Source organism: Choloepus didactylus, chromosome 16, assembly GCF_015220235.1.
Source record: "Choloepus didactylus isolate mChoDid1 chromosome 16, mChoDid1.pri, whole genome shotgun sequence".
In the NCBI taxonomy this organism is placed as follows: domain Eukaryota; kingdom Metazoa; phylum Chordata; class Mammalia; order Pilosa; family Megalonychidae; genus Choloepus; species Choloepus didactylus.
Genome location: NC_051322.1, coordinates 67,083,112 through 67,109,136, shown reverse-complemented (window position 1 = coordinate 67,109,136; position 26,025 = coordinate 67,083,112). Strand labels below are relative to the sequence as shown.

Genomic DNA, 26,025 nt, shown 5'->3' with positions numbered 1-26,025 from the left:
TATGTCCGGTTTTCTCCCATATCCCACCTTTGTTACGTGTCACTGACACTCAGATCTGGAATGAGTCTACACCTTCTGATGACTTCTTTCCATTGCAAAATTTGTGTGTTTTCTTGTCAAGCTGGCCATTAGGGAGGAACCAGAGAATTTCTAGGTTATATTTTCTATGAGGACCGGAGCTTTATCTGTCTTCCTCCTCTTCTCTTTTCTTTCCCTATTGGCATTTATTGAAGTTTGCCTTGTTCACTCCTGCATACCCAGATCTTGGCACACTTTAGGCACTGAGTGAATAAATGCTATTTTTTTTTTTAACTTCCCTCTCCTTCTTTTTCACAGCTGGATAAAATATGGCAATGAGTAAACCAACCTTTAACTGCTTTGTTTCCTTCCTATAAAAACGTAAAATCTAAAGTATGTATTTCTGAAGTAAAATTATAGACAGACCTTAGTTGTTATCAAGAGTCGTAACAATTTAATATTGTAAATGTGTTCATATAACTTAATGTGTTAGCTTTTGAAGTTTTATGATCAGATCAGTTGGCTTTTTTAATGGTGGCAAATACTACAGATGTAAATCCCATTCTTGATTCTCTATTTGATGACAGCTGTTGGAATTACTGCGTTTTTAGCCTCTGTGTAAAATGTTTGGCTCCTTGGCAGATAAACTAAAGAAAAGATAAAAAGCACTGTTATCTGAAAGTCCATAAATTTTGTATGATTTGCAATAAGATTTAACTACAGACTGTTTTAGTAACGTATTACAAGAGGAATGATTCAATTTATTTTGTTACTTCTTTAAAATAATGCTTGCTATTCATTTCTTCCATTGATTTGGGATATTTTAGGAGCCCACTGTTAAATATTTAGTAATATCTTTCTTGGAAAAAAAAAACAATCCATGGGAATTGAATGAGTGTAGTATTTTGCATTTAAGAAAAATAAAGCTTAAGACTCAATTTTAACAAATGTAAAATTAACAAACATATATATGGTTACTCACCATAAGTAAAATGCTCTTCATTGTCAAGTGATTTAAGAGCTTATTCTTTAGGACTACCACTGAATTGAGTGGATGATCTTTTTTGTGAACTTAAAATTTTAAATAAATTATTGTGAGAGAGAAAGAGAGAGAGCATGCATATTTCACAGTCTTGAATTTTATGATTGCCAAAGATCTTTTGGGCTTCACTCATTTTTATGAAAATTTATTCCCCATAGTGGAATTTCTCAGTAGAAGAACCCAAGGGTTTCTAGTTTGAGAAACACTACATTAAAAGTTAATACGTTGTGAAATGCACTGTGTACTGTATTATATCAGGCAGGGGCCAGTCAGGAAAACAAACCACACCAGTCATTTAAAGGAACATATTTCGGGTAAGTGTGGGAGAACCGGAAAAGGGAGCACCAAGGGAGCTCAGAGATGGTAATGGTTGAGGAGGAACCAAGGAGGTTGTCGGGATTATCAGCACCTAGAGGCTGCAGGATGGGGTGACATGCTCATTTGAGGAGTACAGCAACAGCCAGAGACTGGAGTTGACAGCTGCCACCTGGGTGAAAGGCTTGTTGGGGTCACCCCGACAGGAAGAGTGAGTAGTCCAAGAAGGAGTGAGTGCCGACCCCCCTCCAGCCTCCAGCCTCCCTTTAGTGCCTCCCCTTGCAGAACCAAACAGGGAGCAGCTGGCGTAGCAGGGGTGTGGTTTGCAGAGTCCAGTGCCAGCACCTCCACCAAAACAGAGCAAAATGTGTTTGCAGGGGAGAGTCTACAGCTTTGCAAAGGGCACGAATACCGACTGGTTGGTAGATTGCCCTTGGCGCCAGCCGTCGAAATCCTGGGACCATCGTTTGTTAGGATGCGGTCAACCAGATGATCCAGAATATGCTTAGCTTAACTTTGGGACAAAAGTGCAAAATCTGTAATTTTGATTGTGAAATCATGGACTGCCTTCTAATAAATCCACAGACTAGGAGTCCTTGGCTCTCAGCTAAGAGAGACCACTGCAGGGCACAACCTCGGTACTGAGGAGAGTGATGGAGGAAACGTTGAAGCTGTTCTAGTTATTTATTTATTTGTGATCTGATTGTGTGGTGTGGGTGGAAATGCATAAAGTATATCGAATGATATTCTTTAATACAATCAGCAAAGTAAAATGCAGTCGCATTAAGGGTGAAGGAAGGTAGAGCGCCTGGCAAATTCCTCACTGTAGTTACACGAGTCTTCTTTCTCTCTGTCATATCTATACTCCGTAAATGACTTTCAGATTCCCAAAGATCTTTAGATATCATGATGAGAAACACCAAACAAGATGTTACTATAATCTAATTAGAGTTAGCTAATTCGGCCTTCTTAGGCAGTGTAATTATGCAGATTTTGAAGTAATAAACACAGAACTCAATAATTATTCTATTTTTTTCTGTTCAGAAAAGTTACATGGGTTCATTGTACAAAACTTGGAAGGTACAGATAAGTGTAAGGAGGCAGAAAAATTTTCTCACAATACTTTTCCTTTGAGGCACCCACCAATAACGTCTTGACATCTTTACTTTTAAACTTCTGCGTGCATTTTTCTGTAAGGCTGCAGAGTGCTACCATTTATTTCTTATTTACTGTGAGCCATATACTCTGCTAAGCACTGTCTCTGGATTTTGTCATTGAATCCTCATAATCATAGGGGTTGGTCCTATAATTATCCCCTTTTCACAGATAAGGAAAATGGGACTTAGAGAGTTTATGTAACTAGCTCCAGGGAAGGATTCACTGAGATCCAAGATCCTGGGCTCAGAATCATTAGATCGTTTTGTCCTGCTAGCTGAGATTATATGATATATACGTTTGTGTCCTGATGCTTTATTTAACTTTATAGCATTAGTATTTCCCAGTAAACTAAAACTCGGTATTTGTAATGTTTTAAGCTGCATTAATATTCTACTCTAAGAGTTACCCATAATTTGCATGACAGTTCCCACTCCTGGCATTTAGGTGGTTTTTCTCTGATCAATAATAACTTGACTCCACTCGTCCCCTGATTTGGAGTGTTGGCGATCTTCAAAAGACCCTACCCCTGTTCTGTCTCCCTGCCTTGCTGCCCCTCAGGGTCCCTTTTCCCTGTGGATTCACAGAACATTCCCACTCCTTTCACACTTTGGCAGTGACTGATAGAATTGGGTGCCACCTGATGTGTGATTTTTGGACCAAGAACTGGGAAAAATGAATCCATGTTTTGTATCATCCATTTAAAATATTCAAACCTGGGTGGAAGTTTCTCTGGGAGTTGTCAGATTGGTGTGTTAAGAATTTGTGACATTAAAAGATAAAATCTATTTCGTTAAAAAAAAAAAAGAAACACTTCCTACGGCACTGAAAATAAAGCTGCCGTTTGAAGCAGTGCTTTATTTTCTGTGTAGGTTTAATTAGGAAGCAGCACTTTGTTGTGGGAACATAACCACAGAAGGGCCTTTGTTTTATGCAAACCTTTAGACAAGAGCCACTTGTTTGCTGGTTTTTGCAAAACCTCATTAATTTGGAAGTCTGGTTTTTGTTTTGTTTTCATTTGTTTTTTTTTCCAGAATTTCTGAAAAATTGCCCTAAACTGGGTTGAGGTTCGAAATACAAAGTATTTGCTAAGCACATTGACAGGTTAAATAAAAAGAGACCAGGCAGATTTAACAATCTTAAGACAGCAAATCTTTAAAGACTTTGAGGACAAGAACTGCATGTAAATTGGGGCTTCTCATTACAAATGAGTTTTGGCTATTCAGGACAAAGAGGACAGGCAGACACCCTTCCTGGAACTACTGTGCTAGAAATTACTTTGACTGTGTGCATGTATTTATTCAAAATGATTCCATTTCAGATTTTGTTACTTCATACTGGCCTCAACCAACTTCAGATATTTTTTCCCGAATTTGTTTGGCAGAATGAACAGATTGGAAGAAATGTTAAGCTCTTTGTTATCCCTTGGACGTAAGCCACACTTAAATCTTGTCCTCCAGAAATGTGTATCTTTTTCTTCATGGTCTCTGTGATGCTATTCTTCTCATAGATATGTTTTTCTTTTGTTTTCTGATTTTATTTTCTCACATTCGGCTTCTATTCCAGTTATCTGTTGCTCTGTAAGAAGTCACTGAAGAACCTTATGGCATAAAACAAAGACATTCTCTTTACATCTTTCACAGTCTCTGCGGGTCAGGATTTCTGGCACGGCTTGGCTTAGTGGCTGTGTCTGAGGTTCTCTCATTGGTTGCAGGCAAATGTGGTGGTGCTGAAACATCACTGCGAGGGGACTTTGGAGCAGCTGGGGTGGCCTGGGGATTTTCCTGGCATCTCGGGCTTCCTCACAGCATGGCAGCCGGAAAGCAGGTTGTGTTCTGTGGCAGGCTAAGCTCCCGCACGCGTGTTCCAGGAAACATGTCAGCATTATGCAGTGTCACTTCTCCTGTTTATGACAGACCCCTGCCCTCAAGGAGCTTCTGGCCTGGTGGGGGATATAGGCAAGTAAACAGACCTCTTCCATTCAGTGGTGTAGGGGTTTTGCAGTGTTTGGGGGTGCATGGAGAACACAGAGGAAGAGCAGTTTAGGGGGGCAGGAATACAGCTGAAGGAAGATATGGTAAAGGGAGAGAGGAGGCAATGAGCATGGATGAGGAAGGACAGAAGGCAGCAAAAAAGGCCTGCAAAGGAGAAAGCCTGGCTTCTTGGTGGCTCTGATATGGTGCATCCAGTGCTGTAATTAACTTGTTCATTTTTTTCCCTTTTTATCGAGATGCACAGTAATTTACACCCAGTGGGATGCAGAGATGTTCAGTGCATAGTTGCATGAGTTTCGACAAACACAGACACATGTGTAAGCCACACCCTTAGAGAGATACAGAGCTGCCAGCACCCCAGAATCTTCCCTTGTGCCCTTCCCAGTCAATTCTTCCTCTCCCCATAGTTTGGAAGTTTTTTCACTTTAGATTTTTCATTTTAGATTAGTCTTGCCTATAACAGAACTTCACATAAATGGAATCATGCAGTGTGTATTCTTCAGTGTCTCGCTTCTGTGACATTCACCCATTGTTGCTTGTATTAGTGGTTTGTCCCCTTTATTTCTGAGTAGAATTTTCATTTCATGAATATACCAAATTTGTGTATCCGTTCTCTTATTGATGGACATTTGGGTTATTTCCCTTTTGGCTCTTGTGAATAAAGCTGTGGTGAACATTCTTATAAAAGTCTTTTCCTGGAAATATGTTTTTATTTCTCCAGGAGTGGAATTGCTTGGTCAAAGAGAAGTGTACATTTGACCTTATGGGACATGGAAAAACCACAGTCAAGAAAGTGCCTCCAGGCAGAAAGCCAGTACAGTCTCTCTCAGGAATCACTGTCCTGAGCTGCCTGTTGTCCAGTATTTGAAATACATTTTTTTATACATTTTGTCCAGTTTGCTGGTTGTTTATTGCAAGAGGGCTGGTGCAGTACCAGTGTCTCCTCCATGGCCAGCAGCTAAATTCCTGTAGTAATTTTCAGTGGCAGAATAATATTTCATCCTCTGGGTACACAATTATTTATTGTACCTGCTCCCCGCTGTTGGGCATTTAAGGTGTCTTCAGTTTTAGAGATATTGTAAATTATGATGCAAGGAACATTTGGAGTACTTCTGTGGCCGCAATGCTGACCATTTTCTTTGATTCCCAGAAATGGGGCTACCAGGTCAAATGGCTTAAACATTTTTCGAATGTGATCTTTATTGCCATTTTTTTTTTTTTCAGAAACATTGCTCAGTGTTTCATTTACAGTGAATGGAAGTGTGTGTTTCATAGCCCTTGACAGATGGAGATTAGATTCCTTTTGTTGTTGCTCTCTGCTAATTGCCTAGCAAAGAATCTATTGCTTTCTTTATTTAGAATGAGCACTATGTCATTATACTGAACATATACTGGGAGGCAGTGGACTGAAGTCATGCTTACACAGTGTTTAGTCTTCTTATCTTCACATGTTTAAATTACATCGTGATTATTAATCTTTATTGAGGCAGCCAAATTGCTTTGTAACGTGGTGGTGATATTTTTAGATATTTGAATATTGGTGTGAGAGGCTGGGCCAAATTTGCAAATTGTATTACAGTATAATGAAAGAGAAAAAATTGAATTAACTCTCAAGTATCATCATTTGACAGGTCTTGATTGGCAGAAGCATAAACTTGGGGACAGTGATTACAAATCTGTTAGTGATACCTTAATATCTGTGTTGTGCATTTTATAAAGTGCTTTTTTAGTCATTATTTCATCTAATATTTACAATGTGAAAAATCTAAAGAATGTCTGGATTTGTATTCCCTTCTCTGGGTGAAGAAACTGAGACCCAGAACTATATACATTCCATTGAAAATATGCAGTGAGGTGTAGTGCAGAAAAAAAATATCCTCTGCACTTATCATTTTAAGCCTGATCATGGAAACATTAAATTTAGTTTTCTTATCCTCTACATTGTAAGAAAATAAAAATTTTACTAATCACCTTTTGCTATCTTTTTTGGAGGAAAGCGTGATTCTGGAAATCTTCGGTAAACATGCGTGTTGATGAGGTGACAAAGCTGCCAAACTCACGATAAACATAAAAACCCTTTAGCTGTGTGTGTAGGTGAACACATTTTCTCAGGCCTGTGATCTCTTTGCAATTTGTGCACAGATATTTGGAGCACATTGGCTCATTTTGGCATGTTAAGCTTAGGAAATGAAGCCTGGGAAAGTTGTGGGATCAAATTAAAACCTGCAAATAATTAGCTGGGGTGCCACAGCTGCACAAACCAAAATATCCTGAGAAATTTGGTGAGGCCTTGAAACTACTTCTGAGCTTCTGTTCAGCCAACCGGTGTGATTTAAACTGTCTTAGAGTAACTGGTAATTGCTACAGTATGTATGTAATAATAATCTTTTAGCCAAAAAGGTGGGCTATTCTAAATTAATCATCTTTAAAGTAAATAATGAAGTGACTGATCAAGTGAAGTTCCAGTAGTTTCCTCAAAGTATGTAGAAGATGACCATGAGAATTATCAGTCATAAATTTAAACATCTCTTTTTCCCCTGCTATTTTATGGCATGTGGTCAGAGGATATTTACTTTTGTTCCTCATATGTGATCAGAGGATATTTACTTTTGTTCCTCATATGACCACTTAGTAGGGCCCAACGAGATGGCCATCAGTGAGGATTATTTACAACTTTCATACAAGACTTACATAATGGACCAGGCAAGAAATTGGGCTAAGCTGAAGTCGGCTCGTTGTTTAGGAAATGGCACCGGGAAAAAGGAATTCTGTTTGGAACTCTTGAGTCTTCCATTAAATCATCTCCAGGGACTTCTTTTCCTTAAAACCAAAAGTTTATATTTTGTGATGTAACAAATCAGACCATGGGAAAGGAGAGATTTCCTGTGTGCTCTCTGAGTTCTCTCACTTTGAGCTCTAGTGACTTCATGGACTTCTCCAGAATTGGCCCCTCTCTGTAAATATTCCAGTGCTACTCATTTCATTTGGCCCCTCTCTGTAAATATTCCAGCGCTACTCATTTCATTTGAGGCATTTACATTTTCCACAAAAAGGGGAGTCTTCATCCCATTTACTTCTCTCTCCCTATTTTTGCAGCCTTTTTAAAAAAAAGAAAAGTCTTCCTACATAAGACTCTATTTGCCCATATATTTTTTAATACTCTAAATGTGATGAATTGTCAGTTCAATATCTAACAAATGATGGGTGCTTAAATGAAGTTGTATGTATCAAAAAAATGAAAATCTTCAAACAGGATATAGAATAACGTTCTGCAAGAAGAGTAAAATCTTGGAAAAAAAAAAAAAAGCTTCTATTTGGTATAGTGCTAGAACTGCTAACGATTCAGCTAGAATTAGTGACCAAAGAAAGAAAACAATATTGTTTCTAAGTGTTGTAAATGTGTAACTAATAGGCTAATGTTTAACCGAGCTAGTCCAGTATAGATTTGCACAACATTTTAAGGCACCGTCTCCAGTGGGATTTGAGAGGCTTTGGTGATCAGTGGGCCCCCTTGTGTTCTCTTAGGGTGTGATGGTGTGTTTTCTCATGACAAAGGATAGGAAGAAGGGATGCAGAACTCTAAATTCTTAACACTGCTGGATCCACTGGGGCAAAATAGATCTAGGTGAGGAGCGAAGATGCGGTGAAAGGAAAGCAAGTTTTCAAATGTTTGCAGACAGAAATTCTTGGGGGCAGGAACGAAGGGGGGAAGCGTGGGCTTTGGGGCCCCATTGGAGAGACCTCTTCTGTCTTCCTGCAGGGAGTGAGCGATTTGGCCCAAGGTAGAAAGCCCTGCTTGGCTGATTTGTGTCTGTTTTTTCCCTCACTCACACTTTGACCTTTTAGAAAAATCTAAAGACCCTCTTGCTTTTCTTTTTTTCCCTCTGGCTTTACTGTGTCAAAGCTGCCATCTCCCATGATTCCCAGGCACCAACATCCACTCAATGGCCTTTTCATCCCTGGAGACCAGGTGACTCCCTGGTCCTGGGGGGCCTGGACCCCTTCCCAGCCTCCCTCAAGCTCTCCATGCTCACGCCACCCAGCTCTCCTTGCAGTTTCTGTCACCATCCATGCTCTGGCACCCAGGGTTTCCTCAAACACTGCCCTTGCTCTCTTCCCCTAGATCTCATGTACCCTTCAGAGGCACTTTCCCCGACTCCCCTCCTCCCTCCAGACCAGTCAGCATCTCCCCCCCTTCTTCGCAACTTCTCTTGGGGACTTGCTCAGCCTCTGTCTTTCCCAGTAGGGCACAAGCCCACGCAAGTGGTGGCCTCTACTCTATGGCTACATGAGTAGCGCCTACTGCAGCCCCTGGGACAAAGCAGATGCTCAAGAAACATTCACTGAATGAGCCTGATGTGAAAAATGATCAGGGACATCCCCTTTCCCGGTCTCTTGTCTCCCTGTGTGGGTTCTTCTCTTGAGAGCACCTACCCACTCCTCCTTCACCCCCACAGGGGGGGAGCAGTAATTTCTCTGCTGATCCTGCTCCCCAGAGGCTGATCCTGCTCCCCAGGGGCCACGTCTGTGCTTTTCTTTGACTGAGTTTGTTCCCAGGACCCAGGTGTCTGTTCTTGACCTGCAGGCTCTGTCCCTGGAGCAGGGAGGCAGTGATCTGCCCCTATGAACCAGAGGATAAGTGTGCTCTAGAGCTGAAGCATTAGGCAAACTTTACGCCACAGCCTCTGATTTCGACTTCGGAATCCAGCTGACTTCTTTTTTAAATCTAAGGAAAGGATGGAAGGGATGTTACTGCTACCTGCCTGCCACTCTGAGCAAATGGGTGGCTGCATTTTGCGGGAAAGCCTATTGCAATTTCAAAGGCTGAGGTAGTCACAGGTGAAAACCTGATCTTGGCTGCGGTGTGTGGTCAGTTGCTGGGGGGCGGACAAGGTGCTTTCTGGGTTTCCCAGGTCAGCCAGCAGCCAGTGACTGCATTTCCCAGCCGGGCTGTCACGTGAGCTTTACCAGACGGAGAACCAAAGCGAAGATCCCCACTAAGGGGACATGCCTAGTTGTGCTTGGAAGGTGGTTCCAACCAACCTTCCAGAAACTTAGGGAAACCATTCCAGAACGCTCAGTGGAACTTTGCAATGGGAACCACCATATGGAGAAATCAGTTAGCCTATGAAAAGAAACCAATCTGTGACTTTCCAGTTTTGACTTTTTAGATGAAGTGGGTCAGCACTTTTCCTTTGAAATACTACTACTAGTCATCTTCAAATGTAAACAGTGACCCGCGGACCATGGCACAGTGGGCTGGTGGGCACTTTTTGAAATGGCTTTTCTATTTGATGGAAAACAGAACCACTTCTGACAGGTGCTTTAAACATTCCCTTCTTACTTTAGGATTACTGATTACCAGTGACTACTTACTTTTTAAACGGGCTCACATCTTTGTGACATCTGTTTGTCAGTGATCATCTTACTTTGACTTTTTCTCAATGTCTGTTTTAAGGAGCTGAGTGTTGTTCAAACCTGCTTGATACAAATTTTTCATAACTGGTAACTAAACTAACCCTTCACCCCAATAAAAAGTAAAAACTCAAAAGAACACAAAGAAAGAAAAAAGAAAATTTATTGCACTTTGATATATCGATTTTGCCCCTCTTTTTGGTCCTTCTATTTTGCACCAGTTTAAAAAGAAAATCTAGTTTTATTCCAAAATTCATTTTCATTTGCAAAGCTATTTATTTTTGTCTATGAGTTGTGTATACTGGTCCTAGAATTAGGATATAAGAGTAAAGCAGCCAACTAAATTATGATAGAAATGACATTTTAAGGTAGTTGCCCCTAACAGACTTACCTAAAATGTGTTTGGCACACATCCGACCTGTCTAAGTAATTGTCTAAGCCTCCTCATTTATCTAGTTTTTCCTAGTTTTTGATGCTACTTCACATGCTTATCAATTGACTATATACTTAATGATTGATACTTTATAAAACTGAAATAATTCATGCCCGGATTATTAATAAGCCTTCTATTAAATAATTGCTTCTTTATTCTTGAGTAATAAGTATTAATTCAAATGATCATTTAAAATTTTGTTTTCTAATAATTTTATAAGAAATAGCATTTCCAAAGCACAAATTCACTATTTTTTTAGGGATCGCTAAGCAATAGTGTTTATCATATATATTTAGATATTAATCTAAATCTCTTTTGTCTGTGAAAAATACTTTTCCGCTGTGGAAGAGAGAAAACATTCCTCAGATTGTGGAGGCGGGTACGGCTTTCCATGGAGAATTCCAGAAGTGTCCGGTTGCAGAGCAGTCCTGCAGGGAGATTGACACTTTCCACCGGAGGGGAGAGCACTTACTGTCTCATGCATGTGGGAAGTTCACCTCCGACACTGCAGAATTTGGCTTTCTGTGGTTTTCACATGTCTCTGCCTGAGATGGGTGGAATATTTTGAGTTAAGATTGAGATCGCTATGAAAGGTCCTGTCTGGATTCCTCTATAGAAAGCAGTATTTGATGTCCACCTCCTTTGCTTACATGAAGCTGTTTCTGTGCATACCAATGATCCTTAGCAAAGCCCACTTGGTGGAAAACCCTGCTGAAAGGGGATTTAAAAGTGGCTGCGTCAGCTGCAGTGCTGGCAAGGCTGCAGCGGCTAAACCTAGTGCAAACCCCTGTGTAATCATCTCGTGTTCAGCCAACCTTAGATTGAGAGGAGATGCAGTTTAGTCAACCATGCACAAAAAAAAGGCCACAGACGTATCATGGGTTTCACTTGGAGCAAGCTTTAAAACACTATGTATTAACGGAGAATCCCTAACTTTTTCTAAATTATGTAGAAGACCTGGTAGCCAGTGCACAATTGGTGAGTTAGGAGTTACGTGAAGACAAATCATATTTAAATTCTTCAAAACATCCTCTTCCTCTTTCACCTGCTTGCAGCCCTCTCCATCTGTCCCCTGGTCCCCAATTTGCAGACCCTTGAGGGATAGTAAAGATGGTGATTAGCTTTGTAGCTGCATGTCCTGATTAAGATGAGAGGTCAACGGTTCCTCACGTGAGGGGTTGCCCTCAAGTTTTTCCACCACAGTTGTTCTTCCTTTGGGTACTTTTTTAGGGATGACTAAGCTCTCAGTATAAAAGCAGACAAAGGTTTCATGAAAGTCCTAGAGCAGGGTTCTGAAATAATTGCTACTGTTTTAAGTAAGAGATGAGGAAAGTTGGCTAGTTCTCCCCAGTTTGCCCTGTCGTGGCGTTTTGCTCTCCCTTTACCTCCCGATCTATAGACGCAATGGAGCGCAGAGCCTAAGAATACAGACCCTGGGATCACAGCCTGCTGTACACAATTCAGTACCTGTGGGATCCTAAGAAGATGATTTAAACTTTCTGTTTCTTGGTTTCATCAGTTGTAAAATGGAGCTAATAACAGTACTTCATAAGAATAACATAGTTGTAAGCATTCAAAGAGCTAATAGTTCTATTACAGCACCCACCACTGTCTCTCGCCAAGATAAGTGCTACTTAAGCATTAGCAGACATTCGTGTGTGTTTCTCTCACACTCCCCATCCCTCCCCACTTCTCAGCCTGAGCTGTCTTGACAGAAAGTGTCAAAGTGAACTGGAACATCTGCCACTGTATGGGGTTAGGTGTGAGCCAGGTGTCTGGTGTAATTTTGGAATTGCAGAAGGAAAGTTCAGCACCCAGAAGTGTGGGCACATCTGCTCAGGCAGACAGTGCATTGTGGGTAAGGACTCGGAGATGAGACCACCTGGCTTCTTTTGGGGACTCCACAACTCGGTAGCTTGTCGTTCAACCTCTCTTTACATCAGTTTCCAAAAATGTAAAATGTCAACACTCATGGGGGTGTTTGGAGGACCAGCTGAGATGTTAAAGCCATTAATGTGCATATGGAAAATCTGTTAGTAATTTCCATTTTCAAATGTGAACCTGGAAAACGACAGGTAAATATATACCCATTTCAAATGTCTTTGTCAATGACCTTGCCTTCTATCCCTCTCAAATGGGCTGCCAAGGCAACCCTGTCTCATTGGCACCCCCGTTTAAAATCGTCAACAATGTGAATCATCAAGCATGACCCACATGCTCATAGAGCTCTATTTTAACGTTGAAAATATTTGCAAACGAATTGGACAGTGACTTGAGTAAAGATAATGTTCTATTAGTGAGTTTATGTATCAGTGTAAAAACCATGTCAGGCTGTTAAGGGCATCTTCCATTGTGGTGCTCTAAGACAATGCGGTGTCTTATTAACGGTGGAAAGGAACCACTAGCAAGTTGGACAAGATCTGTATGTCCTCCATGTCTAGTTTTTTTTAATCTGATATTTTGAAATAATTTTAAATTATATGACAATTGCAAAAATGATACAAACACCATACAGAAAATTCCAGCAAAACTCCCCACCCCTATCTATCATCTATCTATATCTGTCTCTATCACCCATCCATCTAATGTATCTAATCTATCATCCATCTATCTAATCTATCTAATCTATCTGTCTGTCTTTCATCTGTGTATCTTCTGAACATTTGAGACTAGGTTGAATATATCATACTCCTCGAACACAATAATATACTTTCATGAACCAAGGTGTTTTCTTATGTAATCTCCTTAGGTACAGTTATCAAGTTCAAGAAATTTAACATTGATATAAAGCTTACATCCTGCATTCCATTTTTTTCTGTTCTTTTAATGTCCTTTTGTGCCTTTTCTTCTGAATTCTTAAATCCCATCCAGTATCATGTGTTGCATTTAATTGACATCATCTCTTTAGTTTCTCTTTCTTTTTTCTTTAATTGTGGAAACATATATGCAACATAAATCTTCCCATCCCATCTCCATCCAAGCATATCATTCAGTGGGATTAATCACATTCACAGTGTGGCAATACCCTTTATTACTGGAACTTTCCTTCACCCCAAACAGAAACCCTTTACTCATTTTGCATTAATTCTCCACTGTCCCTGCCCCCTACTCCTGGTAACCTGTACTCTCTTTTCTGTCTCTACGACTTTGCATTTTCTTTGTGGTTACCATGGGGCTTAAATTTAACATCCTAAATATATAACAGTTTTGTTTGCTTTGATACCATCTTAACTTCAACAGCATACATAAACTATGTTCCTATACTCATCCACAACCCACCTTTCTGTAGTTCTTGTCACAAATTACATATTTATACATTAAGAGTCTAAAACCACTGATTTATCATTACATTTTTTTTTTTGACTTTTACAATGGGGGTTTATTAGCTTACAAATTTACAGTTCCAAGGCCATGAAAATGTCCCAGTTAAGGCATCAGCAGGAAGATACCTTCTCTGAAAAAAGGCTGATGGCATCTGGGGTTCTTCTGTCACATGGGAAGGCACATGGCCAAGTCTGCTGGACCTCTCCTGGGGTAGCTTTTGATTTCCATTGCTTTCTTCAAAATGTCTTTGGGCTTCTGTCTTGGCTTCTGTCTTAGCTTCTCTCAGCTCCTATGTGTTTTTGCTTGTTTCTTTCGGGGTATTTCTGTCTAAGCATCTGTGGGTTCTCTTTTAGCTTCTCTGGGGCAAACTCTGGATTTCATCAATTAGCATCTCTCCTGGTTCTGGTTTCAACAGCTGTCTCCAAAATGTCTCTGAGCTTTCTTCAAAATGTCTCTGCCTTTTATCCTCTTATAGACAATGCCAGTAAAGATGATTAAGACCCCTCTTGAATGGGTGGGGTCACATCCATGGAAACAACCTAATCAAAAAAGATCCCCCACAATAACTCTGCACCCACAAGAGTGAATTAGACTATGTTCTTTTATGTAGTCTTTTAGAGGGTACCTAACAGATTCAAACCAGCACATATACCCACGAAACAACATTTTTCTAAGTGTGGATACAACCCATTAAGTGGATTGTGAAATTACCTCAGTGGGTCGCTGTATGGTGATGAATTTGACCTGCAAAAAGAGGTTCTGGCCTTTGGGAGCAACCTCTAGATCTTTAGGATTTTGTTACCCTGGTGGGCCCAGGACCACACCTGATGGTACACATGCTAACGAGATGACAGGGTGGGGGCCCCCGAAAGACCAACCCTGTGATGGGGGTTGGGGTTCTGACCTCTGGGAGAGGAAGGTCCTCAAGATTGAGTCAACCACACGGGCCATGATTCCACCAATCCAGCCTGTGTAATGACCTCACAGGTAAGCTCAGGACACTCAGCTCGGGTGGGCTTCCACGACCGGTGAGATACATCCTTGCTCCACGTGGAGAGGACTCAGCCGCTTACCTTGAGACCCTCCCAGGCGTCTCTTCTTTTGGCTTCTTATTTGTTTTTTTATCTTCATTTTATTGAGATATATTCACATACCACGCAGTCATACAAAACAAATCGTACATTCGATTGTTCACAGTACCGTTACATAGTTGTACATTCATCACCTAAATCAATCCCTGACACCTTCATTAGTATCATTACATTTTATGCATTTTCTCTTTAGATCCTGTAGGAAGTAAAAAGTGAAGTTACAAATCAGAAATTCAGTAGTACTGGCATTTATAGTTACTCATATCATTATATTTACCAGAGAGATCTTTATTTCTTCATGTGGCTTCAGGTGATTGTCTAGTGTCCTTTCCTTTCACCCTGTGGGTCTCCCTTTCACATCTCTTGTAGGGCCACTCTAGTGTTGACAAAGTGCCTCAGCTCTTGTTTATCTGGAAATGTCCTAATCCTTCCTTATTTTGGAAAGACAGTTTGACAGATAGGGAATTCCTGGTTGGCAGTTTTTTTGCTTCCAGTACTTTAAATATGTCATCCCACTGTCTTCTTGCCACAAGGGTTTCCGATGAGAAATTGCCACTTAATCAGATTAGGCTCCCATTTATGTGACACCTTGCTTCTCTCTTGTGGCTTTCAGAATTCTTTCTTTGCCTTTGGCATTTGAGAGACTGATTATAATGTGGTGTGGTGTGGGTTTATTTGGGTTTATTCTGTTTGGAGTTCATTGATGATCTTGGATGTGTACAATAATGTCTTTCACTAAATGCAGGAAGTTTTCAGCCATTATTTCTTTGAAGATTCTTTCTGCCCCCTCTTTTCTTTCTTTTTCTGGGACTCCCACAATGCATATATTGGTGTACTTGATGGTTTCCCACAGGCTACTCAGGCTCTGTTCATTTTTCTTCATTCTTCTCCTCAGACTAGATGATTTCAATGGTTTATCTTTAAGGTCACTGATAATTTTTTTCTTCTATCTCCAATCTGCTGTTGAACCCTCCTAGGGAATTTTAAATTTATGTTACTGTGGTGTTCAGTTCTGTTTGGTTCCTTTTCGTAATTTCCATCTCTCTTTTGATACTCTCTCTGTGTTTATCTGTTGTTTTCCTTTGGTTCTTTGTCCATGTTTTCCTTTGTCTCTTTGAGCAGATTCAGGACCCCTTTTTTTTCAACATCTTTGTTAAAACATGCTTTAATTTCTCCTTTTGGTCATTGCTTCCTGTTTCTTTCTTTGTTTTGTCATCTTTTGTTGAAACCTCAACATTTTGACATTTTAATGTGTTGCTGTAGTTTAGATTCTGAGTTGTCTTTTCCTTAAATTTGTATCCAGCCTAGTATTAGGACAGAGCTCTCCTTGAATGCTAGGAGGTAACCAGAAAAAAAGAAGGAAAGAAAAAAAATCATTCTCACTCTTTGCAGATTGACTTATGCAAATGCTCTCTTTCAGGGCTTATCCATATAATGAGTTTAGAGAATAGCTCCAGGCCATAGTGTAGGGGCCTTCCTCATCCTTTTTGTGCACATGTCTTGCCTTGGGCATGGGCATTTGACTCCAGGAATTCCCCCATTTACAGGGATACCAGTGTCCCCTTTCCTAGAAAACAGTTTCTTCACAATCCTACAGCCAACAATCACTTGCCCCAGGCAGCCAATTGTCTGCTTTCCCACAGCAGAGCTCTATGAACCACCTTCTCCACACAGACCAAGTTCTGGGATAGTGAGTCCCTCAGGCCGTCACCAGACAGATTGGGCCAGGCATACATGCACCCAGTGTGCTTGAAAGTTACTCTGCTTCCTCTGGACCTGGGACTGGGGATCCACCCTGGGAGTTCAAGCTGGCTATGTGTGGAGCTGGTGAAGTGTGAGGAGGGACCAGCCAGGCATCAGGAAGTCCTAACCCTTTTAAATTTCCTTTTTCTTGATCCAGCACTTGCCCTCTTACTGCAGCCCTTTAACTGTTTTCTGGAGCTTTGAGAAAGATGTTGCTGCCAGTTCTTGCTGGTTGCTCAAAGCTTCGTGGAGGACAAAGCTCTGAAGCTTCTCACACTTCCATCGATCGAGGTGGGGCCACTGGGCCTTCATGTCTAGTTTTGAAGTACTGGGTATTTCTGAGAAGTGTGTGGTATTTCAGTAACAAGAAAATATAATTAATCAGGTAAATATATATATATAAATATAGAACATTTGAATTATAAAATAATACACTCTTAAAAAATCCAAAGTAATTATGTCTAATGGAGAAATTTCTGGAGATACACATGCTAGGGCTAACTAACCTTTGCATTATTTTAATTTTCAAAGTGGTTTTAATTGATAAATGTGGTTATAGGTTCTTAAACAGTGACCATTCAGTTCCACATTGAAGCAGTAATAACAGGTACAGAACTTCCTAACTGTCTTCATTATTTAAACCTGGAGAACATCATTTTGGCTCTAATGTGCTTTAGAAAGTGTTGGCTTTCTAGAGGAAAACAGCATGTGCACTTTGTGGTCAAAATATTGGACTCGCTTATATCCTACACAGATTAAACTCAGTACAGGAAAATTTCTAATAGGAGAACAGTTATTATAATGAGATGTAACTGTCCTTCCCAGGGAGTAATTCAGAAGAGGACTGTAAAATAATTTGATTTGTGGTGGGCTAATTTTAAAGAGCTTTTGTGTTCTTGGAATTGGTGGTGGTGATGGTGGTGATAAGGAGCTACAAACAAACAAAACAGCACCAGAGGCAGTAAGTCTCAGTAAGTGAACAGTTTCCTTCCCAACACATACATATATATTCTCACAAACACACACATAATTATATATACATATATTACACATATATTGAAAAGTAAAAAGTACTGGATTTGTGTTTTAAAAATCACCTACATCAATCTGGGTTAGAGGAAAATCTAGAGTAAATAGCAGTTCAGGTGGAAAAAAGACGTTTTTGGTGTTGTTTGCAACCCCAATCTGCGTTAGTATTCTAAGTTCACTATCAGAAAGGGAATGCTTGCTAAGGCTGACTTACTAAAACACAGGACATAATATTTTCACCTTGTACCAATTCAGAAAACATTTGGAATTCTGTAATCAGTTCATGGGAACTGGATTTTAAAATACAGTTGTGACCACATCTTCTGACTGGGTAGAGAGGTCTTGTTAAATGATGACTATCCGTAGAAAATCAGGATGTTGAAGCTGGAAAAGAGAAGACTTTGTGGAGGATATATACGATAGCTACATTCAAATATTCAAAGAACAGTTACATGAAAGTGGAATCCAACATCTTTTCTGTAGCTCCAAGGCCTAGAATGTATGGACACTAAAGATGCATTTAAGAAAAGATCCTCTAATGGTGGGATTTGTTATAAAACAAGGGGCCGTGTCACTGGGGCTGGGTCATCAGGGAGATGACTCCTTCTGTTATGGAACGACTCGTGTTCCTGGCAAAGACATATTCACGTCCAAACCCCCAGTCCTGTAGATCATTTGTAAATAGGATCTTTGAGGATGTTATTAGTTAATTTGAGGCCTCATGGAATCAGGGTGTGATCCAGCAGTATGACTGGCTTCCAGACGAGCAGAGGAAGTTTGGGCACTGTCAGGAGGAGACAGGTGGAGGGAGAGGAGACATGTGACATGACGGAGGCAGAGGTTGAGTCACAGATCGCCGGCGAGCCACCACCAGGACCCTACAGATGCTGAGGAAGCCTGGCCTGGCCCATACCTTGATTTTGAACTTCTAGCCTCCAGAACTGCGAGGCAGCAGATTCCTGCCGTTTACTCCAACCAGCCTGTGGGGCTCTGTTGCAGCAGTCCTGGCAAACCCAGTCTCCTTAGTGCTGGGAATTCAACTCAAAAGCCACAAAGATCCCTCCAAGCTCAAGGCTGTGTCTGGCTAGTGTCCTAGTACTGTTTATTGCTGCCTACATCTCTTTTTTTTCTTCCCATTCTTGCTTCCTCCAAATCTCATACTTTTTTCTCATATTTCAACGTGTTACCTCCAAACTTCTATGAGAAATACATTCAGTACAACAATAAATGTAATAAAACACTTCTGTTATGGAGAATCCAGATAGAGGGGGCATTGAAAACAAGAGAACAAGCTGTTATTATTATTACCATTGATGATGATGGTAATGCAGATTTACATGAGTCTTCTTTGAGTTCAATCCTGAAAACATGCCACCAGGATACTGTTCAGGAACCCCATGTCTGATTAACGTTTACAGACAGTTATGGTCAAAAGCATTAGGTGAGGTGGTTGACCTCATGTCGTGGTCCTCGGGGCTATCGGGGAGTTGAATGACTGTTCTGGTTCTCAGCTGAGGCACCAGGTGTCCCTTTCTCAGGTCTTCCAGGTTGCATATGTCATTGTCAAAGCTGCGAATGCTCCTCGGCCTGGAAACTGGATTCTGGAACGTTCTCTGGATGGCATCACCTTCGCCCCCTGGCAGTATTACGCAGTCAGTGACACTGAGTGTTTGACACGCTACAACATAACCCCGAGAAGGGGCCCTCCCACGTACAAGGCGGATGACGAAGTGATCTGCACGTCGTATTACTCCAGGCTTGTCCCATTGGAGCATGGAGAGGTACTGGGCCTGCCACAGGGATGTGTTTTTCCTTCGGAGCCCTCAACCCCAACCCCAAATTTCAAGTCAGCATTGTAGGAGCAACAGTAAACACTCAAAGGAGACCTCCCTCAGTACCGGTAATGGTCCTTAATTATTTAAAGCATCACTGAATGGTTTCTGCTAGTGATTAATTTCATGGTCAATACATTTTGCCTTCTTGATTCCTTCCTTCAAGGAGGCTTTCAGTCTTCACTCTGCTGTGATTTAATCAATAACCCCATCAGATCCTCCTTCAGAGCATTCATTCCATTACACCACAGCAAGTTCTTTTGTTGTAACATTACAGAGAGAACAAAAATGCTTCTACAAGATATAGTTCTCCATTTTCTTCATGAGGTTCTCCTTACTTCTGGTGGGTGTTGAGGACTGGGGGATAGCTCATGGAGGATTACAGCTCGGTGCTCGATATATATAGATAATACATGCTTCATTAAAATCAGAGCATAATTCAAAATGATCCATTCTTTAGTTGCACCTGGCTTGATGAGATAACACTAGGAAAACTCTTGAGGGGCTTTTCACAGCAGGAACATTGCAGCAAGCCCTGGTGTTTTTCCTAGAGCAGAGATTAATCACCAGAGCAGGGCATTGTAAGGTTTGGCATTTTTTTTTCTCAGCTCTCCCCAGTCTATTCATGGAATTTAGAATATGTTTCCGAGGGGTCGTAGCAGAGTGAGAGATGTTAAAAGGGTCTTGCCACATAGGCAGAAGTGATTTCCAGCACTCCCCGAGATAAATAAATTGAAGACGCCTTGATCACAGTTGTCTGAGCAGTTAACAGGTTTGCCAGATCTCAGCAAGGACATAGGGGTTTTATTTTGATTTTAGACAGTAACTTTGTAAAGGCCAAGTCCTGAAGGTAAACAACCATGGCCATATTTTTGCACGCTTAAAATTGAACCATGTCTATTTCAATGTCTTTTTCTTCAGATTCATACGTCACTGATCAATGGCAGACCCAACGCGGATGATCTTTCTCCTGAGTTGCTGGAATTTACGTCTGCACGATACATCCGCCTCCGCTTGCAGCGCATCCGAACACTGAACGCAGACCTCATGACCCTCAGCCATCGGGAGCCTAAGGACCTCGATCCGATCGTCACCAGGCGAGTGAGTATTTGTCGCTCTCCTGGAGGTGATGAAACATTTATATTTTTTGGTTGGCCTTTAGCCTCCCAGCTGTTACAACCTTATTTTGTTGAAGGTCATCATATATGATTTGTTAAAAATGGTGCCTTAAAACCAGACGTTGGGGCTGACGTCCTGTCCTCAGGCCCCCCAACCCATAATGCCATAGCACCATGAACATACTATTGTTTGTGCTTTACATTCTGGTCTGGCAATTTGTGTTTCTCTTGGTTTGTAGATTCTCTGGAAGTTTCTGTATACACAGTCATGTCATCCACCAATAATGACTGGTTACCCTGCTGTATGCCTTTGATTTACTTTTTCTTGCATTATTGCACTGGCTGGTAACTCCCATAGACTGTTGAATAGAAGGGGTGAGAGCACATCCTAAGAGAAAGTACTTAATTTTTCAGTGTTAGCTGTTGGTTTTTCAGAGATGCCCTTTATCAGGCTGAAGAAGTTCTCTTCTGCTTTGCTAAGATTTTTTTTTTTAAAGAATGGTGTTGAATTCTGTAAAATGCTTTTTGTGCATGTGTTGAAATGACCGTATGATTCTTCTCCTTAAATCTGTTAATGTGCTGATTTACATTTATTGATTTTGTATGTTAAGCTAACTTTGCATCCCTGGGATCAGTCCTGCTGAGTTTTGATGTACTATGCTTTTTACATGTTGCTGTACTCAGTTGGCTGATGTTTTGTTAGGATTTTCAATAGCATGGGTTTTGAAGATGACTGCTTTGGTTTAAGAAGCAATCAAGTTGAGAAATTTTTTAGATCCCTTTGATTTCTATTGATGAACTAATTTGAGCAATATAGTTTAAAATCTAGCAGAGATATTCTTTATGCATGAAATATAGTTTTAAAGTGTTTATCTAATTGTAGTTTAGATTATTGAAAACTGTTAAACCACCTGAGATATTTGTTGGAGTGACAAGATTTTCTTTTCTCTGAAGTATGAGAGGTTTAATTTTGGCTTGTAACTTCCTTTTTCTGTAGTATTACTATTCAATAAAAGACATTTCCATTGGAGGAATGTGTATTTGTTATGGCCATGCTAGTAGCTGCCCATGGGATGAAACTACAAAGGTGAGTGCTGGAATTTTATATTTTACTAAAACTTCAAAATGTTGAAATGTGTAAAATCATTCCGCAAAAAAAGATTTTCAGGTAATTTAATTGGTTTCATTTTTCTTTGCTTGTTTGGAGGATACATTTCTAATTTACTCATTATGAAGAAACAAAATTAAGTTTCAGTGGCTAAGAGATTTCACATAGAGTCGAGAGGTCATTCTGCAGGTTACTTTTATGCAAGCTTCAGCCAGATATTGCAATTTGCCACAATAAACCAAGCCCCAGCCAACAGTATTCCTGAAAACCGTAAAGAATACCCTGCGCTCTATCTAAGACTCTATAAAAGTTTTACTTATCAAGTTTATTTTGTCGGAAACTTTAAGGCTCCTGATGGCTCCTATGCCAGATAAGCCCTGAAACCTAGAGGTAGTCTCTCCAAGAACATCAGCCAGTTTCATTCCTCTACCCCGTTATGTTAACATCCCTTTTCAACACGAAGAAGTTAAAATGGTCATTGCCCAGATATCCCTGATGATTGAAAGAATGATCAAATGAGAAGGAGGAGTTGTAACTGAGAGGTTAGGATTTAACAACTGATTATGACTACTTCATTATATATTTATATTGTATAGCTATTTCTTTTTAGTTTCTAGTGTATTAGAGTAGCCGGAAAGAAATACCTGAAAATGTTGAATCTTAACCCAGTAGCCGTGATCTTTGATAATGATAGTGTAACTATATAGCTTTTATCTGGTGACTGTGCAATTATAAAAACCTTGAGACTGACACCCCCTTTATCCAGAGTATGGGTGGATGACTAATAGAATAAAGACATGCATGAAGAAAAAAAGAGAGACTATATCCTCAAAATACTGAGCAGAGCACCTTGTATATTAGTGAGCCTTCAAAAACAGCTCTTTCTATTGCTAAATAATTAAGATGACATACACTTTCCTCTAAAAAAAACATTATTATGAAGTTTGACATTCACTCTTTAAGACAGTCAAGCAAAAATCATGAGCAGTTGTAAATTATGTTTCGATTTTTTAAGGAGGTTTCCTCTCCTCCTAGTTTCTGTCTCTTCCATTTTGTGGTACTAAATCAAAATAAAATAAAGTTGATCTGTTTTGGCATAATATTAAGTGAACAATATGATAACTTCTTTTAAATCCTTTACATGAAAGTTCTTGTTTTTTTGTTTTTTTTTGTTTTTTGTCCCAGTCTTTGTAATTCTTTGCTTCTTGAATGAGGGTTATTCTCTTACTGATGCTGAAATATTGTCAATAAACATTAAGAAAACTATTAATAGGCACTTCCAAACCCTTAAATTCAGTGTGTCTTTTTTTGTTTAACTTTGTCACTTAATGCATATCTTAGCTTTCCTTTTTCTTCCTCACTTCTGTTTGTACACAGTCCATGTATATTCATTTTTCTCTAAAAGTTAAATGCCAGTTTGCTTTGATACAGCTGTATGTACTCCATTGTGAAGTCCTGCCATATATTTGGCTGTGAGAGGTTCTGTTTTTCTTTTTCTTTTGCTGTGTAAACAACAAAGATGATTGATTGTATATACAGAAAAACAACAAAGCCTCTGAGCTTGCTTTGTCTAGCAAAGAGGCGTGCTTGGCCAGACTGAGCTGGGAGCACTGGGAGATGGGCTCTGTTTTAACTAAAGAAATATAGACCAGTAAAGTTTTCTAATCACATTTTGCATTCCTTATGGTTTAGAGACTGCAGTGTCAGTGTGAGCACAATACTTGTGGAGAGAGTTGTAACATGTGCTGTCCTGGATACCATCAGCAGCCCTGGAGGCCTGGGACCGTTTCTTCTGGTAACACATGTGAAGGTAAAAATATGCTTTAGAATTTAAAGAATGTAGGTGTTCGTGTTTGTTTTTTTTCTGCTTAGGATGTTGATGTTTATGGTGACTTTTGTAGTAAGGAGATAACTTTCCTCCAAAATTCGCGTAGTTCCTAACACTATTGATTATCTTAAGAAAAGTTCAAATTACTAGGGAGGTCTAAATGCACAATTGTAGATTTGCTGTTTTATCCAAGGCATCCCTTCTCATATGTTCATTTTTTTTCTTTATTAGCTTGGATTTAATTTTTATAGGTAATATATTCACAAGATTCAAACATGTAACAATATATAAAAGCATATGGTGAAAAGCATTGATTTTCTCTCCATATCCATCCTTTTCACTTTTCATTACTTCCCAGTACATTCTTCCTGAAAGTTTTATGCAAATAAAGCATATATTAACATATATTCCTATCCCTTAACATACTTTTTTACATAGGAGCTGACATACTAGAGTGCCATTCTATGCACTGCTTTTTATAGTTAACAGTATATCTTGAAAACCTTTCCTTATTAGCAATATGAAATGCTGTTTTGAGGATGTAACATCATTTATTTAAACAGTTCCTGATCAATGGCTATTTCAGTTGTTACCAGTCTTTTATTATCACAAACAGTACTGCAATAATTAAACCATACATTGCATTCATGAGCGTGCAATGATTGCTGCAAAATATAAGCACAGAAGATGGATTGCTGGGTCAAATGGGAACATGCTTTAATAACTTTGGTAGCTTTTCTCAGTTACCCTTCATAAGATTTCCCATGTCCTATTCAAATTATTTATTCTAGAATTTTTAACTTATAGTCATGGAAATTTACTTAGGGAGGGAAGGGTTTTCTTTCTATAGGACATAGTATGTACCTTAATTAAGTTGTTAAAATATTCTCCTAGAGTGTAATTGTCACAATAAAGCCAAAGACTGTTACTACGATGAAAGTGTTGCAAACCAGAAGAGAAGTTTGAACATTGCTGGACAGTTCAAAGGAGGAGGCGTTTGTATAAATTGCCTACAGAATACCATGGGAATCAACTGTGAAACTTGTATTGATGGATATTATAGACCACACAAAGTAAGCCTATTTCTTCACCCTGGCTCAGCTTTGTTATCTCCCAAGAGGTGAAATAAGAGACTTCACCCGTTCTCCCTGGGCGTTAGAAACCCATTTCCTTTTGAAATATTTCACTTTATTTTCTATGCTAGTGGTGTGCTTCAGATATCTATTTCCTACTCAGTCTCTACTGTTTTCTTGCTCAAAGTAGGATGTACACTCATAATTATTTAACGTGAATTCGAGAACACATTAGCCGTGCCATCTCAGGTTTTTGTACTAAGTGTAGATGTGAAGATGCAAGCAGTAAGTAGCATGGCTGTACCTTGCCCCTGGGAAGTGCTCAGTGCCTCCTCAATTGAATTGAAGTGTGGTCGTTACCTGGGTACCTGTGGTAGTCTGGTGACAGGTGGCTCTGGCAGGTGGCGGAGCAAGATGGGCCAGGTAACCATGGTAACGAGAAAGGATGACACATCGCTAATGACACCAGGTGCTGTCAGCATCCAGGAGGCGCTTGGAGCTTCCTGGCTTGAGATCACCGTATCTTCCTGAAACCACAAAGTCATTGTCATAGAGGCATCCAGAACTAATAACACATATACCTTGTCATTAATATTATTGCGGATGTGAGTGCTGATAGTGTCATAATCTGGGATCACTTCTCTGCCTCCCAGGTTTCTCCTTATGAGGATGACCCCTGCCTGCCCTGTGACTGTGACCCTCTGGGATCTCTCAGCTCTGTATGCGTTAGGGATGGCCTCCATTCTGACTTACACGGTGGTAAGAGCTTGAGCCCCTTTTGTGCTTGTAGTTGATTTTTTTTTTTTTTTTTTAGTGATTTGTAACTAGTGGAAATATTACTGGGGGTAGCAGTTTGGCGATGGGATTCTTTATTGATACATCTGTATCTGTCAGGTCGTTTTCTAGGACCTGGGAATACATAGTTGAGCAAGATGATCAGAGCTCCTGCTCAAGGGCAGACTCTACCCCAAGTGCACACATAACAAGATGCCAGGCAGGCATGAGTGCCATCAGGCTAAGAGAAATTGGTCCTCGTGAATACAGGGGGCAGGTTGTGACTGTGGGAATGACAGGTGTTGGAATAACATTTGAGCAGAAAATCGGGCATCTAATGACCGAAGCAATAAGGTTCATTTTAAAGCCTTACGTGGAACACAGTAAATAGCAGTCACTCTAGGTGGCTCTTGGGAAGAGCTGAGAAGGCTTTTGCATATATCGTCTCACAAAGTGAGCAAATCCTCCACTTAGCTTTGTAAATGTCACCATTCTTTCCATTTCAAAAACTGGCACATGGACTTGCAAATAGAGAGCTGAATACACTACATCTGTTCAGAGCCTTCTGTGACCCTATCGAATTCTCAATCACTGACAGTGAAAATGGATACTGACCCGCAGGGAAGGACGTGCCAACTGTGAGCACGCACCAGAGACGTGTAGGGTAAATTGCACAATTGAATTAATTCTCACACCTCCTGACGATGGGAGAAAGAGGACGCTGATGTTGGTA

At 40.2% G+C, this 26,025-nt stretch overlaps 1 protein-coding gene across 2 annotated transcripts in view; it reads left to right on the top strand.

Annotated features, from left to right (window-relative positions):
* LAMA1 (laminin subunit alpha 1) overlaps positions 1-26,025 on the top strand; it is a 145,989-nt gene that overhangs the window by 32,765 nt on the left and 87,199 nt on the right. For both annotated transcript variants that reach the window (XM_037806175.1, XM_037806176.1), the window contains exons 4-9: positions 19,098-19,340; positions 20,313-20,492; positions 21,507-21,596; positions 23,310-23,427; positions 24,340-24,518; positions 25,172-25,277. In XM_037806175.1, the coding sequence (XP_037662103.1) occupies positions 19,098-19,340; positions 20,313-20,492; positions 21,507-21,596; positions 23,310-23,427; positions 24,340-24,518; positions 25,172-25,277 (916 nt within the window). The remainder of the gene's footprint in view (positions 1-19,097; positions 19,341-20,312; positions 20,493-21,506; positions 21,597-23,309; positions 23,428-24,339; positions 24,519-25,171; positions 25,278-26,025) is intronic.